General features: G+C 43.7%; 1 protein-coding gene across 5 annotated transcripts in view; it reads right to left on the bottom strand.

Moving 5' to 3' along the window:
* Positions 1-8,597: 8,597 nt before the first annotated feature.
* The window catches only part of CBLL1 (Cbl proto-oncogene like 1), a 148,748-nt gene continuing 139,477 nt past the window's right edge, over positions 8,598-17,868 (bottom strand). For 3 of the 5 annotated variants that reach the window (XM_069629149.1, XM_069629151.1, XM_069629148.1), the window contains one exon: positions 8,598-11,031. In XM_069629149.1, coding sequence (XP_069485250.1) covers positions 10,002-11,031 — 1,030 coding nt within the window. In that variant the 3' untranslated portion in view covers positions 8,598-10,001. The remainder of the gene's footprint in view (positions 11,032-17,868) is intronic. The other 2 variants (XM_069629152.1, XM_069629150.1) reach the window with 1 other exon arrangement.

The following is a 17,868-nucleotide window of genomic DNA, read 5'->3' as shown; positions in this document are numbered from 1 at the left end:
GAGTCCAGGCACCGCAGTAGCTCGCAAATCACACATGCTACATCCGGGGCGTCTAAGCATGTCTGGCATGGAAATGGCATTGTATTGTGGGGATTAGCCAATCAGGTGTTAAGGGTGTGCTTTACAGGAAGGGAGGGAGGATATTACTTCATTTCATTGCTGTGTTGGTTGTGTAGTGAAGATGGCTGGAGTTATTGAATGGATACTGGGAAATTCGTTTGTGATCTGGGGAGGTATGCAAAGGCAAGAGGCGTTTCTGCAGATCTTGGTTTTCCAGGCCTGGAGGCTTTATGATGCACTGTTCCTGGCTTCAATTTGCACTTACTTTTGGTTGTCCTGATGTTTGGGTGGTGCACTGTGGAGGAGAGCATTTGGGGTACATCAGTGCCCCAAGTTTGACTCCTGTTATGAAGTTGATGATAGAGGAACGAATGCTGCTTTTCCCTGGTGCAAAGGTGTTTTTTTTTTTCTCAAATACTACCAAGAGCACAATGGAATAACCCCAATGTCTTCAATCCCCAGCAAAATGTTGGAAGGTGCATTGTTAATAGAGGGCTGGGTATAGTTTTGCGGCGTTCCGAGATGTCAGTTTTCTCCAACGACAACATGACTTCCCCAGTGTGCACTAGTTTACCGCAGATGGCGTTTTATTGTTCATTCTTGGAAACGCTCGTTTCTTTCGGAATCTAAGGGATGCTTTGCAGAGGTTGGTGTAAGAAAGAAAGGAGAAGAGAACCCCCCCCCCCAAAAAAGGCTCTTTTCAGAGCCACTACTGTCCCGGAAAAGAGTGCAATAGTTTATATACTGCCACCCCCTGCATGCTTTGGAAGTCCGCAGACTATAGCACCGTCCAGGGACTTCTCAGACTGCGCAGGACCTGAACCATTACATGGGCACTTTTTAAACTGTGAAAGAGCCTTTCTTTTTTTTGACTTTTTTTTTTTGTTTTAAACATGGCATACAAGGGAGGGAAGGGGCACCAACCACAGGGATAAGAAAGGGCAGATGGAGAGAGGAAGATGTTGGGTGGGCCTCATCGTCGCAGCACACACACAAAAGTGATCTACTGCTGTGCATATGGCCTGCAAGGCTGCTGGAGGAATCCTCTGCCCCACATGAGTGTCCCTTGTGGTGACAGGAGCAGATGTTGAGGATGCTGCAGTGGAACTCAACGTACTACCCTGTTCGAAGGGGACAACCCTCCGAACTGCTGCTTTGTAGCTGGATCTCAGGTGTCGCTGCATGGAGGTAGTCCCACAACTGTACAGCCCAGGTGTGCCACGTCAGAGTACCATGCCGCACTCATTGCAGCGAACTTTGGCCACACTAACCTTGAGTTTAACAACAGTGGTGAAGAGCCTGCACACCAAACACTCACTCCTCTGCATCGTCACGCTTGTTCCCCTACCCAGGCCAACGGGAAGGTGGTGGTGTTGGAGGTGGTGGGGATGAGGGAGAGGCAACAGGAGAGGTAGCCATGGATGCCATTTTCCAAGAAAAAGTAGTCTGCAACCAGGAACAGACCAATCTGCAAAACAGCAGGAACACAGCAATGTGTCAAATGGCTGAACAGAAACCTGGAGCAGTAGTCCTGGTCAGCCACAACCAACAGCAATGCCAATTGTAGCCAAGTAATCCAGCATTGGATCCATTCTGTAAATCCAAAAACAGAAGGCGGAGCAGCACTGAGGGGTGGTCTTGAATAGGGGTGGTGGAGAGCGCGGTCCGCGGACACTTCGAACCCCAAGCTGGGCTCAGAAAGTTCAAAAAAGTGTCCAGATCGCCAGGGGGATGGTCTGGGACCAGTGACACTGAAGTTTCACAGTAAAACACCTAGGATTGCAAAAAATGACCTTTTGCTTTTCGGGGGCCCAGACCCTGTTCGCGAATAAGGGTTGAAGCTCAGCATGGGTGCAGTCACATGGTGACATCACGAATGGAGCGCCTGTCTGCCGGGCAGGGTTGGTGTCCCCGAACTAATTAAAATTGCGCCACAACCTTGCGGACATGTCCGACAGGCGCGTTGTCCGTAGGACACAGGGAATGAGATGTGCATGCATCCAGGTCTCCGCCAGACATGGGTGGGGTCTCCGACCTAATTAAAAGGTATGTCACAGCTTTGAGGACATGCCGGACAGGCACAGAGTCCTATGGACACCTCGATTTTGAATGCAAACACCCTGGACAGTTGCGCTCTCCGCAGACTCCAAACAGGTTTTTTTTTTATAAAGAAAACACACACATTATACGCATAGAAATTTACTTACACACATGCAGGTGGCACAGTGGTATTTAATATGTTCCATTATGTCTCTTTACAAAATCTTTTAAGTCGCCAACATTAATTAGCCCATTTTTGCCTCCAGGGTCACTAGCTGATTTTGCACACTTTTAGTTTGCTTTTCTATGTGCCCATGGACTTGTGGAGGAGCTGCTGCTTCTGGACCAGGTCCTATACGTACTCTTAAAGAAAAAAAACTCTCTCTCCAGTACATGTGAAGAAATGTGTATTCTCTTACTTTTCAAACAGCACTGTGTATCAATGAAATTGCTGTCTTCAATCATTTCATTACGAGGGAAATTCTCTTCAGGCCAGGACTTTATTGCCAACTACCCCTTTACCTCACTCTCTTTACACCACTCTTCCTTCTATGCAGTGTGTTTAGGGGCGAGGGGGGCAGGGGGCTGCTGCACACATTTGTTTTTTTCTTCCCCTTGCCCCTCGTGGTATTTGGTTTGCATCCCTGGGAGAATGTTAATAAATCAAAGTTACTGCTTGACCCCTGCCTGTGTCGGCCCATTCACTACTGGTATGGGGTTTGTCGCATTCCTCCGAGCTGTGCATTTTGGAACTCCGTGGTTTTGCAGAGGGATCTTGGCCCTGTTGCAATTAATGTGCAACTTAAAGCGGGTCAGCGGTTTACCTTTTTTCCAGTTTTTGTTGGGTCTGTGCCAGTCTTTGTGCTGAGCACTTCCGCTTTCTGCTGCCAGTCTGTTTTGTTAAACTATCCAGTGGTGCAACACAAACAAAAATACATTTTTCTGTCACTAGATGGCGCGGTTTCGCTTTTTCCACTGGTCTTTTTCTCTCAGTCAAGAGATAATTATGTAGTTGGCTGTCAAGCCGTGCTTCCGGCATTCTGGTAGAGTGATCTAATGTTATAGACGTAATTGCTTGTCTAACTTCAGTCTTGTCCTTCTCGTGGGGCAATATCTACACAGAAATCACCTCGGCTGGCGCCGGAATTGAATCCCATCGTCCTGTTCCCTCTTCTGTGTGAGAGCGCCCCCTTACATTGATCTTCTGCCAGCCTTTGCACCGTTCCACACCCAATTTCTACACGGAAACATTCTGTCATAGAAAAAACGTATTGCTACGCGCATGCACGCTTACATACATTTACAATTACTAATAAGTCAATAACGGTCTCACACGCACTTCTTTCATGAAATATAATTGAATGAGTACTTAACTGCTGCCCGAGCAGCAAAGAAGGAGGAAGGACAAGGAAGGAGAGAGAATGTTATGGGAATGTCAGTGAGGATTGGCTGGACATGTCACATGGTTAAAGGTAAAAATATCCAAATTAGACCAAAAAACATTTCTTGGGAATTGGAGTTCTTTATTGTGTGAAATGTGTAATATATGGTCTGATGTTTAATGCCGTTTGAGTTTTACAGCAAAGGAAGAAAGCATACCAAGCCCCCGGTCTTGACATAGAATAAGGAACATGTTTTGTAATAAAAAGACTATGCATGATTAGGTCTTTCTCCAGTTCCTGGCAGAGTAGAGACCCCTCCCTCCCATGATTATTAATCAAACTCAGTAACCATGTTTGGTAAGAAAGAAGGGTGGGTTTGTAAGGAGACCTCTTTATAAAACACAAGGAACAGCTCTTCCGAGCAGGCTTGCAGTTAACCAAATGTACAAGCTGCAGTGACAGCCACTAGAAAAGTAGTTTTCCTTGAAACTGCAAGCCAACTGAAACCTTCAGTTTGAAAAGTGTGCACGTGCCAAGGCTGACAAAACATTTAAATCCCAGACAGCATGGGTGGTTTGACCAGAAGAAAGGTTAAGTAAGCCATTAATGTGTCTTCACGACTGGTTTCTGCAGAGTAGCACCAGGAAGCTAATTTGGGTTTCAGGGGATGCAACTGTTGGAAAAATCTATATGGATAGCAGATGCTGCTCAACTGGAAAGGAAGGACAGGTCGTCATCCAAGCAGCAGAGAAATTGATCCACCTTGTCAAATTCTCAATCACAAAAGCTCATCAATTTGCTTCTACATTGTGAATGTAATCTTTCCTTGCTGCCTAAACGATTTTCATTTTCTACAGACAGTCCAAGGATGCTAGGTCTTCAATTGAATTGATATTTTATTTCTATCGCGCTTATACAGTGTTTCAGAGAACCAGGGAACTAATGAAGTCTTTCGTGGGGAGAAACACAGAGGCCCAATCACTGCTGCTGTGACAACTGGTCTCGGAAGAAACAATAACCGGATACGAAGACGAGGCGGACGTAGAAGCAATATCTATCAGACTTCTGTGGGGTGCTCTGAATCATGTAGCACACCCTGCACCTTGATATGAGCAACTTGTCTTGCAGTGGAGTAGCAGCATACACAAACTATTCATGGAAGGGGAGGCAATATTTCTAGATCTGGGTGGATTAGGATGACAAGAAGCAGTCTTCTGAAAGCAACTACCTTCATTGTTGACATACAAGTGCATTGCTTAGTCAGTCAGATTGCAGCAGATGTAACAGACGTCCTTACCAAGCAAAGATGCAGCAACTTTCCTCAACTGTCACACTTGGAATCCTCACGTGGACTCCACACCACTGTCACTCACCAATGGTTCCATGCAGCAGACCAGCAAGCAAGACCCAATACAAGGTGAAATGCATCCATCCATTAAGTGTTTGCCCCAGAGCTCACCAGGACCACAAAAGGGGGCCCTTCTTGACATCCAATATTGTGACCAGGTCTACCAGATGAGAGCATCTTGAACGATCTGACAGCCCACGCGTCGCTGGAGTACCAATGAATGAGGATTTAGTGAGTTGGCTCAATCCTTTTAGGCATTATAACCAAGATGATATACTGCCACCTTTAAAAACGTGGTGCTAAACAGCCCATCCCCATAGGCGAAGAGTGCATTGGTGTTTGGGCACTTCGAAGAATTTGAATGCTTCCTGTTAAAGTAGAACATTGCACAAGTGATGTCCATCTGGATCACCACTCTGCGACATTGAATGGAGGAAAGATTTGAGTAATCTGAATATCGTCTGTAGCTGACACTCCAAAACCAGAATTCCACAGGTCAGACTGAAGCGATTTATGTTGGTTCCCCAATCCTAGACTAAAGCAACACTTGTGATGAGTGAGGGGCAATCCCAGTTTCAAGGGGTCGCCAGTGTTTATATTGTTCTGCTCCAGCCACCATGGTCTAGTCTGGGAGGACCACAGACTGGTTAGATACTGGGCTGACTGGACCTGCATCTTCTTTTCCCATGATGCCAAACAATGCAGTTGATGTCACTACCTTTGCAACATTGAGAAAGGGGCTACCTGTATAAAAGCAATGTACATCAGAGTTTACTGATAATGGAGCTCAGGCTACCTTTCTTTGCGTAATGGTCCTGCAAAGAGTTCGGAGGGCTGATATCAACTCCATTAGCAAAGGGCTCATATCTATTCTGTGGTAGGGAAACTTCCTCAGATTATTGTCCCTCTGTAACCCAATGAAATTGACTCCATTTATTTTATTTGAATTTTTGTTCAGTGCTGGCCCTACCCAAGGATCAGAGCGCCTTACAAAGATTAGGACAGACAGGCAATTGGTGGAGCGGCTGGATTAGGTGTTGGGAATGTAGTATGCTTTGAGGCTTTTTCAGAATTTGGTGATAGAGGGTGTAGGACAGATGTGAAGTGGTAGAAAGTTCCTGACACTAACTACATGCACACCAGATTGCTGGTTTTTGCATGCATGCTTGCAGAGTAAAACGTGTAGGAGAGTATGGCTAGCTTTGGTGTTTGGCTGATGGATTTCGGTTTGTTGTGCAGGTATGATGGAGTTTTGAGGTGGATGGTTGTGTGTAATTTGCGTCCTTTGAAGACATTCTTTGGGGTAGGGGGAGCCAGGAGAGCTGGGCAAGAGCTCCAGTGGGTCTCACTGTCGATTTTCTTTGTGCAGCTTTCTCTCCATAATTTCATAGGGAACCCCATTCTTTTTGTTCCTGTCCTGATTTTCTGAAGGGAAGTCAAGCCTTCAGCTTCACTTCCCTGTTGTTCACGTTATGGGGAAACGCTCACGTTATGGGGAAACAGATCAGTCCTTCAGACTGTCAGTACTGTAGAAATAAGTTTCCCTTTGGAATTCTTATATGTTTACAATTGCACACAGCATCTAACAATTCAGTGCAATGGGGACACATTTTATCACCCTAGCATTTTAAACATAGGAGTTTTGATAAATTATGTGGCTAGTGCCAAACTGGTGGCAGCAGTTACATTTTTATAGTTGTATTATTTTTGGTGCGCACCATGAAATTTAGCACGTATGGTTACTAAACGTGGCTAGTGCCCTAAAATGGCTGTACCATGACGTTTTCACTTGTTCTTTGCCACATCGTAGGCGGAAAGCGCAGAGGCTCCCGATATCCGAGGCCCGTCGAGGATAATATGGAGGACAGGACATTAGAGGTCAAGAAGGCACGCAGACAGAGCACAGCTAACGCCAAACAGAGAGACCCCTGTGATGTTATCCCTGCAAAGAGCAGGTCACAGGGGAAAACTGAACATACAGGAGGCAACAGAGAACATTATGGACTAGCCATACGGATCCCAGTCAACTTAATGAAATTATAACTTGGAAAACCAGAGAAGTGAATTACCGGAGTGAGAGAAACCCGAAATTCCTGAAGATTTGAGAGATAAAAAGTACACGTAGAACACGTGGAGAGAAAGGCGTAAGGATTCATAGGTCTAAAGAAAGAATATATAAAGAGAAGGCATATTATAGATCAAGTATCACAAGAGAGTAATTAAAGAAAAAGCGTTGTAAATGCTGTATATCAATACCATCGCAGAGGGGAAAATAAACTCTTGATTATAAATGGAAAGAGAGGAGCATACCAACCACAAAGAAACCGTTAAGAAGAAGCAAGAGACAAGTAAAATGTCAAAGAAACCCGAGTTGAAGGAGAAGAAACCAAAAGCTAACAAGATCCTGAAAGTTACATAAACCGATTACAGAAGTCACACAAAACTAATTAAAGATCACTTACTAAGAACAAAGAAGTTGCATGAAGCAAAACCCAGGAGAAGCGAGTCATTCTCCTACCTTAATTGTTAAAGAATAGTGGTAGGGTCAGTTATAGCTCATTTGGACAGATTTTTGTTCAACATTCACAGCTGACTAATTAGCATCCTTGTTGTGTATTAGGTAGGGAACATCCCATAGTAAAGGAAGTGTTAGGCCTCCATTTTTCTTTAATAAACACCATTCTGAAGTGGCCTCAAAGTCCAAGTCCTTCTTCTGACGTGCCACATAAGGGATTTGACAGCTATGGAGAAGGATTTGTGCGGGTAATCTTGGGGAGAGCTATTTGATCAAAAGGTGTGAGGTCAAATGAGGTGGTATTCGGTTTTGAATGGGATCACTTTATCAAATGGGTGGCCATGCAGTTGAAGAGAAGTTTTAAGGGTGGGGAAGTCGAGGAGGATATTTGGAAGCATATCTGTGTGCCAAATGATTACTGAGGGGGGTTGGGGGGAGCTAGGGAGGCAGAGGGAGAAAAAATAAAAATCGATGAAGTAATTGCTAAGGGTCTGTCCAACGGATTATACATACAAGCTGATCGGGAAGGGTGACAGGGAGGTTCAGTAAAATGAGGATACTTGGAAGTGTCAGAGCAGTCAATGTGGGAGTTGGGAGTGTGGGGGGGCGGGGGGTGGAGGGAGAGACAGAGGGCTTCAAATGGTAAAGGCATAGGAATGTGGGGTTGCTAAGTGAGTGAATCTTTGTAAATGATGGCAATTAAAATACCACCACCTGCATTGTGTGGGTGATCTCCGATTAATGAGATAGTATATTGGGAGCATGTCGGAATGTTAGGCATGTGGTGGGGTTTCAGATATAGGTCTATGAAAAAGAGCATGCGCTAATGAGGCAAGCGATTTGGGAAAAAACAAAAATACATCTGACACAGTGTCCCAGTACTGTCAAGGTGGACGAACAATGGCGGTTGATGCTGGGCATGAGAGGGGAGGGGGACTATACCATTTCCGGCACATTCCTATAAAATGAATGTTGCACAGCAGAGTGCTCTCGTTCTGTGCCAGGACATCAGCCCAAATCTATGAGAGATAGGACATGGGAGCAGTAGATGAAGTCAAGGCTGTAATTTTTCAAAGGGGTAATAGACAAAAAGGACCAATAAACAAAAAGCACTCTTCCATCATATTCCGAGGTCTTTAAAAGTAGCTTGAAAAATAATGTTAGAAAACCTGTAAATTAAATGTGATGTGAAAAGAGATGCGACAGAAAAATCTGAATTCAACAACTCTGAAGTCAATTAAACAAAAACCACTGTAGGCAATGTATATTTATGATGCGCCGTATAGAAAGAAAAATAAATTACCTGTAAACTTTCATAGTACAAAATTAAACCAGATAGCAAAATGGTAAATGAACAGGTATGAATTCAGGATTAAAAACTAGCACTTGGCAGTCATAACTGGTGATCCCCCAAAACTACCAATCATCATTTGGAATGTAGAGCATCCAAGGACATCCATCACTACTGCTTTGAGTCCGGTGAATTGCGGAGGTGAGACTTAAGCCATTCAGGGAAGTGTTAGGGTCACACAGTTCTAAATTGCAAATGTCATTCTACGAAGACACTGTGGGTGATGTGCTTCCATTCCAAGCTGTTGAATCTTCAGTGCCAGTATATTTTGAAATACAGCTCCGACAGCCTAGAGGTATGCCAACACAGGTGGGGACAACTGATCTAGATCGGAAGAGCACACGAAAGCAGACGAGTCCCAGGAATTGTGTGGCAAAAATGCAAACAAAACTTTAAGGGCCCAATTTTATTAGCTCAAGGCCAGAGAGCAAACAAAGGTTATCAAGTTATCAGACTCTGCAGTTACAAAAAAAATAAGAAAAACAGTTTAACCAAGGTCTACATTGTGGCCACATGCAGGAGCGCAATAAAATGAGTTTTCAGCTCAGCCTAGAGAAGTGCTTAATTACAACTGCCAAGTTATCCTAGTTGTTACCTCACATAGCATTCAAAACGAAATGCATAGTATTACAGTAAGACAGTGGGCTGCTAGTCCTCCTCAAATCGTGTCCCGGTCAACAAAAAGTATCCTGTGCTGTACTTCCAAATTTGAAAAATGTAAGATACCAAATATCTACAAATGTTTTCCTGCAGAATTCAGTGAAATGCTGTTAAACATCAGAATGCCAGTCTAATTGTAAGACTGTAGATCTGTCCTATTGTGAACCTTAAACATTTTGCTGTACAATTAGAAAAACATCAGTAACAATCAAACACATGGCATTAAGGGCTACATGTTAACGCGCTCAATACCACATAATGTTCACTTCTAGTTTAAATGTAATGTTACACGGGTGAACAAAAACAAAACATCACAAATGAAACTAAACATTGGCTTAACCAATAACATTCAACCAAGTGGTACGGTACACAAATGTCTGCCCAAGTTTAAGAAAAAGTAGAGATCATTACCAGTGGCCTTTTGCTGCACTAGGAGGCATGAGGTTGTTTAAAATACAGCCATTTCGCTGAGCCATATGTCCTAAGGTTAGAGTTTAAAATATTAGGACCCAAGAACATTAAATGTCACTGCAACAGCTAGCTTTTGAAAAGTAGTCACTACTGGAAAGGGAAAAAACATTAATCCAATCACAGTTTGCGGCTGTATATTTTCCCCATTCAATGTGGAACTGAAAGTATGTCTCATCATTGATAATATGGTCGATATCTTGTTTGATCTGGGTGACGAGGTCCAGGAATAGGGGCTTGAGATGGCGGAACTTGCATTCTTGGAGGTGGAGGTGGCCCTCTTGGGGCAGGCCACATACCTGGGCTCATTCCTCCAGGCTGAGTAAAAGGAGGGCTCATAGTTCCTTGATCTTCATTGAACTGTGGCAAAGCGTTTAAATTATAGTGTTGGGGAGGGGGAGCATTTACAGGTGGACCACCATGCTGGGGGGGAGGTCCTGGAGGTGGATGATTCATATATGGTGGCATTTGAGGAATGATATGTCCAGGGGGAGGGTTGATTGGTGGTGGTGGATTTGTCATTGGTGGAGGCGGAGCTTGGCTATAAACCAAGTGAGGCGTACCTGCTGCCTGAGGAGGGTGTTGCATTGGGTGGCTTATTGGAGGTGGTGGAGGGGGTGGTGGTGCATAATGTTGTTGCGGAGGCATAATATGAAGGGGAAGAGTTACCACTGGTTGACCAGGATATTCAGGGTGATGAAGAGGAGGAACTGGGCCATGTTGAAGTTGTTCACGGGAGTTCGAACTGGAATCATCCTGAATAGGGACAGTTATTAAATTGCTGTGTTTCCTTATCCGATAGAGTTCCTGATTGACAGGTCGAGGTGGCGGTGGAGCCATGGACATCTCTGCAGGGGGTGGCCGAATATCCTCTTGTTGTTGATTATAATGCTCATGTGGCACATGCTGTATAGGAGGTGGTGGAATCAAAATGGGCTGCTTTGGTGGTGGAATGTGGTTCATGTGATGCTTTTCTGGTGGCATTATGAAGCGATCTGGAATTTCTGAGGGAGGTGGCACCATTGGAGGATGAACAGGTTCCGGCGGAGGACGACTCGCTGGTTTTCCGGCTCTCATGTGACGGTGGTTGATATGGGCCTGCAAATCTCTTTGTGATAGGTACGTTCTTTTGCAACCTTGAACAATGCTACACATGAACAGAGCACCTCTTGTACACTGCTCAATTCGCTGAACAGGATCGTTGCAGCTGGTCAAAAGAAAAGCAGATATTTAGTTCAATATGTTTCCGCCCCGCAATCAAGAAATGAAACCTTTGCAAATTACTTTTTAAAATTCAATTTACTTTCAGAAATCGACATTAAAACATGCAAATCAAGAAATCAAACTTATCAAATGTTGATTTGCTGTTTGCAATTTAAACCTTTACGCATTTGAATTAAAGCGTGCATGTTCATAATGGCATTCACATGAATATCAAAATGTATATCACTCACTAATTTCAAAACAATTCAATGCTAGTAACGGTAATTTGTCAGACAATCTTAATTTCCTTACCAATGTGAGCTATGCCTCAAGTGTGGTGTGCACATGACTGGAACTGTACAGTGGATGACCTTGCATTCCGAATTTCGCAAACATGATTGCTCAGTAGGTTGGTTTGGCTGGCTATTCCAGAACAGATGTTGGCACTACATTACGTTTTACAGCGCCTCAACACTGAGCAACAAAAGCGCTTAAAAAAAACCCTCACATTTAACCTTTTCAATTGCAGCAGAACACAATAGTGAAAAGTAATGAATGGTCTATGCACTTGTTATTTTGTCCAATCTTAAACGTTTGCGTGATAAAGATTTGAAAATGTTAGCACTTCCACCAAAATTCAACTGGAAACCTACTCAAGATCCCAGTGATCTGCAAAAGCAATGGTGGGCACCATGCGTCAGCAACAAACCAGTCTCGCAGCATAAAGGACCTAGATTTCTTTTTAAATTAGGCAACCAGTCAATCACAGCCTCAACACATGTTAATCAAAGTAGGGTCTCACCCTGCATGGCAACGCTACACAAACTAGTTGCTGCAATACAACTCAAGGGCAGGAAAGGGCTCTAGATCACAAGGTCTGAATAGGGCAATAGGTCCCCCTAGCCTCATCACTCCTCCACAAGCATATTCTCTGCAAGACAAAAATCCCTGTCGATTTCTGTTCCAAGAAGGGAAGAAAAATACGCAACATAAAGGGGGAGGACCATATTGCAGAGAAGTCTACATTAGTCTCTTAATATCGGCAGCACCTACACAAGCAGGTCCTTGCCGAGGAGCCTCCAACCACAGACCGAAAGTACACACCTACTGACAAACCATTGCTAGAACTACAAAACAAGTGTCTCTTGTGCCAGACTCCAATTTCTATTCAGGCATTAAAAACTGGGTTTCATCATCTTCACTGTGTGAAAATGGAAAGGGGACAAACTAGAAGAAATTCCAGAAAACTTTGTCCATGAGCCTTTTCACAAAGACACCACAGAAAATTGCCTGAATGTCAAAGAGCATGGGGATTCCATTAACTCGCTTTGGCGGAAGGCAAGAAAGGCACATACGAGTGCCAAGAATTGCACATACGAGTGGCAAGAATTGCAAACGTGCATGCTCAGATTTCACTATCAAGAGAATCCCAAATCATGAACGGTAAAAAGCAACATTGACACTGATGGGCCAGTCCTCCAAGAAGTTTATGTACCTTCCCAGATGTCTAGGATAAGCAGTCACAACTGTCAGAACATGGGCAAAATACCTGGGATCACAGTCATTTAAGGAGGAGTTAATTAGAATAGATACTGGTGGCCTTTGGTAATGATCCCCTGAAAATGTTGCTAGGAGTTCTGAAGTAGGTGTTCAGTATACCTACTGAAGAGTAGAGTATCAGTTCTTGAATCAATCCCTTAATGGGAAAGTATAGTTTCAAAACATTTAGGATTAGTTGCGTGCCAGTCTGTTACAGTAAAAAGATCCCATACCAAAACAACCTTTGACTTTTGCACAGAAATCGCCATGAATGAGAGTCAAAGATGTGACCATATTGGACGGATATCATAAACGATTTAATTTTATTGTTTAGATTGCAGACCTAGCACAAGAACAGCAGAGCGCCGTAGATGGTGTAGGTAGTGCAGAGTTTGAGTTGGCGTCTTACAAGCAGCACAGTTGGGATGACCAGTAGTGCAGTTCTGCGAGTTGCGAGCTGTGTCCACTGGGATAAATCGCTGGTCAGGTGTTTAAAATAAAATCTAATTTTTAAACGATTTGCAAAATGGGCCCATTGGAGGGGTATTCCAAGCAGATACTGGGATCGAGATCTGGTGAGTGCAGGACAAGAGACGGAATTCTCAGATTTACAGCTGTATCTAAGAAGGCAGTTAGCAAAGAGCGCCTCTGCACTGGGTCAGATCTTTTGTCTCCTAAAATATAATTGATCAAGTCTGTTGTCCTGTAGGGTTTCTGGTGTTTCAATTTTAAAATGCTTTGCTGCTTTAATGAGTAAGTCGTTATATTGCAAATGGTCATGTATAGGAGAATCAGCAATGGACTGATCCTGATTTTCAGGCGACGGTAAAACATATCTGGATCATCGTCATAGAATTGATCCAAAGTATACTGGTCATCCTGAAATACTAATCACCATGCTGGTGTTGGTGATCAATGATGTAGCGATCCCCTGATAAGCTTTGATGTTTGTGCAGAAGTGTCAGGGGGTGTAGCAGATACAACTTGAGGGTCTTCGCAGGAGCCCCCCGCCCCTTGTGGATCTGTAAAATATGATTGTCCATAAAAATAACAAAATGGCATTCTTCTCATGGTTCGCTCAAACTTCTCTGTAGTCCACTGGCTTCAACTGGGGACATTATGAATCTGAAATGGATACAAGGGATCCTTTCCTTGAGCATGTGAAGCTCCCGACAATGGAGACGTGGAATCAATGGCCATGGAAACTGTAGCCAATTTAATAGGGCTACCTATGGGTTTAGAAACTGTTCTTTAAACCAATTTGTTTGCGTTTAGACATACCATGCATTTGCAAAGATGTACATTTCAGCACTTGCATTTCGGCTCGTTTAAGGAAACACTTTTTAGGCAGTGTGCCAGAATCTTCCTCTGTGCTTGTTTTGGGTGTTTGTATCCAGGGATTAAGTTGGCAAAGGACCAGAGGACAAAGGGCGCTTGAGCCTGAAAGGGTTTTACCCCTTTCTTGTCACACCCGTTGGCCGTTTGTCCAGCAATTAAGTCGACATATGACTTGGGGTTGTGTGCTTAGGTCGCAGAGTGTGGCCTCCATCACAGGACCGCCGGGCTGCTTATCGTAGGTGCGACCGGCACTACGGATTCTGAAAAGCCCATGTCATTTTGGAACCACTGTGTGCCCTAGCTGCCTTTGTTCCACCTCAGATTCTTCTGCACCCATCAATGGGATATCAATGGAAACCTGCCGTGGACTGCCCAACGTTTTGCACGGCAGTGCTTTAATGTCTTGGGTTTAAAAAATTTAAAATGGTTTTCTGAATAATCTCTGGGGAGGCATTGATTACACATGGTGTGTCCCTCCAAGGGCATTTGAGATTGCAGGACGGGCAACATTTAAAAGTGTATTTTCAATTGTGTGTAAAAGGGGAGGCAATAAAAGAAATTTGCTGTGTGAATGCAATGTATGAAACTCCCCCCACCCCCTCTCCCTATTGTAACAGGCCAAGGCCTGGTGTAAGCCAAAGGGTCGAGTAGTGAGGAGCTGTCGAATGCTTCGAATGTGTAGCTGTTCATAGATAGCGGCTGAATGATGGTTGTCAAACGAATGAAAACCAGCGGACGTGAACAATGAGATACAAGTATAACTTCTAGAACAATGGTGCTAGCTCTGCAAATAGCAAACGTACGATGGCGGAAAGAAATCTTAGGGACCTAGACTGGTGAAGGACCATGGGTACAGCACACGTCACACAAAGGATTGTATTAAAAACACTCCGTCAACACCCTTTTCTGAATTTTGTAAACAATATGCCATGACTACCACTAGATGTCTGTCTATGCACAGCATATAATTCTAAGCAGATCCACAAGCCTCAGAAATATACAATATCTATTTCTTACATAGCGCCACACACCCATGGGTCTCAGAGTGCTGAAATAACATATTAATCCGAGTGGTACTGAATTTATCGACCTCCGACGGATGAAAGGCTCAGTTGACCTTGCCGGCCAGCATTTAAATACACATGCACAACAATCAGAACTCGCGACCCGGCATCCTCCCAACACGGGGGTTTCGGGACAGTGACCAAAGGGAGATGTGGCCAGCTCCACTACAACTGTTTGCAAAAACGCACCTCACACGCCAGTGAGCACAGCTGCAACTGAGCGCACTCTGGAATTCTGAGGCTTAATTGAATGCAATACCAATACACCTCCCCGCATTTTGCAACCCAACAGCCCACTCTGCATGCACTCCTTAAAGGAGGCCCTGAGGAACGCCGAGGTAATTTCATCTCACACCAAGGGGACACCAACAGGAATAGCATAATTCATATGTGCACTTCGACACCAGTTGGAATTAAGAAATACAGTATGCACCGCATTTGAGTCTAGGGATTGCCTTGTGCTCAAGACTTGGGATCACAGTATCAGCAGGGTCTCCGAACAGACGTCCTGATGAAGGCGGACTAAAAGTATGTTTAAGACCACCGAAATGTGAAGAGTTTGGTTGGATACCGAGCCCCAAATAGGCAAAGAATTCTTTAACCCAAAGACCCGGGTACAGGCCCCATTTGAGCCTTAGGACACTATTCTGTTTTCGCAAATCCCTGCTTTTTACCACACAATATATATAAGGTGACACAGGGTTTGTTTCAGGACACCCGGGACTAGGTACAGATTTGGAAACTGAATCTAACTTTTCCAATTTTAATCCACTTTCAATGTTGAGATATTCTTATATTTTTTTTGCTCTCCATGTTGATTCGTGATTCTCTGTCGTAATGTATCAAGATTAAGTTTGATCATTGCAATGTTTGTGTTTTTGTTTTTTTAAAGATGATATTGTTAAGTTAAACATTCTTCAGTAACGTGAATTAAACAGCACATGTTATAAATGTTCCCTCTCCAATACGTTCAATTATCCTTAGACATTTTCGAAACAATTGGTTTGGATGATTGAAGTTGCACAAGTGCCACCCGAGAAGTAACAATCGGGTGCTATCTAGAACTCATTTTCCCAGATTATCTCTCTTTTGTGGGTGGGATACATTTATATTTGCATACTTGCTGGTATTCAAACCTGCCAAAGCATACCGCATATAGCTAGCAGGGGTGAGTGTTCAACTTGTAGTGCTACCTGACCGGAACAAAACTAAAAAAAAAAGAATATATAATACATTTGTCACCGCAATCATATTTCTGATGCCTGTATCTACTTAGATTCACATGCTTTGCATAGGCCACCATCTAGTGGTATCCAGAGTGCATAACTTGTTTTCGAAAGTCGAAAAGGATGTTGACTGGGCGGGTTTGTAATACTATTCCTAATGTGACATTGGTAGTACCCATGGTCCTTCACGTGTCAAAATCCCTCAAATTGTTTTGTTTCTGGCATGAGGGAGCATGAACTGTTTGTGGGAGCACATAGGAGGAACTCTAATGTATTTGATGTTTATGGACCTTCAACTCCAAGAGGGAAGGAAGGGTGGGCGCATGTGAACCTAAGCAGATCCAAGCATCTGAAAAGCATCTGAAATGCATCTGAAATGCGATTCTGGTGAGTAATGTATGCCTTCTGAGGCTTGTGGGTATGCTTAGAATTGCATGCTTTACATAAACTAGTGAGCAATACCTGTAGAAGTTGGTGGATGTTTGAAGGGACAACAGCAAATGGAGGTTTTAATACTACATGTACCACCTGTTAATTTCGTTTGGAAAGAGTATCCAGACAGTAATGCAGTGTGAACGTATGCATGGAACTCCAAGTAGCTGCTTTGCAAATGGCATCTAAAGGGACATTTGTAATAAAAGCTAAGGTAGCCCCATGTGCCACATGTAGTGTGCACTCTGGGTGTGAAAGTCAGAGTTTCGTTAGAAAGGGAGTAGCAAATTGGAATGCATTTCACTAAACACTTTGCGGACTTGGAGAACGGATTCCGATTCTCTTCCAGCAGCTACGGACACAAAGAATTGATCAATCTTCCAGATTGTCTTTGTCTTGTTAAGGCTTGTACATAACAGCCCTCCTAACATCTAACTTATGGAGGCTTCTTCTGCCGAATTGTCGGTTTTTGGAAAAAGGTTGAAGTTCTATGGACTGTGTTAACATGGAACTTTGAAATAATTTAGGTATAAAACCTGGCAACCACTTTGCCTTTATGGGTGGTAACAAAGGGATCTTGAAGCGAGAGTGCTTGTAGTTCGGTGGCCCTTCTGATGGAAGAAATAGCAACAAGAAAAGCAGTCTTGTAGGTAAGGTGCTTAAGACGGATTCTATGAATTGGCTCACAAGGGGCACCTGTGAGATAACGCTTAAAACCCATGCAGCAGTCGGGTTTGAAATAGGTGGGTATAATCTTTTATCCATTTACATGAATACTTTCTCTACTGGCACATTCCACCAAGAAACCTTTGTTTGAAAGGTGGTGTATGCAGTCACTACAGCTAAATTGACAGTTGAAAACCAACCCTGTGTCCAAAAGGTGAAGCAAATGCAGAACAAAGTGTGAAGGAGAGCAATCAAAGGGACTGATGTCTCAAGCTTTGCACCAGATGAACTATTTCCATTTATTGTAGTAGCAATGTCTGGTATTAGGTTTGCATGCCTCTTTGAGGAGGTCCATACATATTTGTGGCAAGTTTTGATGACCAAACTATGACCTCAGAAGCCAAGCTAACTGCCAGGTTCAGAGTTTGAGGGCACTGATTATATACTGTCCCCTGATGTTGGGACAGCATGTTGTATGGGCACTGAGGTTTCACTGGTGAGCAAAGACATGTATTACTTACCGTAAAAGCATTTCTGATTGTATCTGCTTAGATTCACATGCTGTGCATATGGTCC

Source organism: Ambystoma mexicanum, chromosome 12 (genome assembly GCF_040938575.1).
Source record: "Ambystoma mexicanum isolate Mex_15411 chromosome 12, UKY_AmexF1_1, whole genome shotgun sequence".
NCBI lineage: Eukaryota > Metazoa > Chordata > Amphibia > Caudata > Ambystomatidae > Ambystoma > Ambystoma mexicanum.
This window is presented reverse-complemented; position numbering and strand designations above follow the sequence as displayed.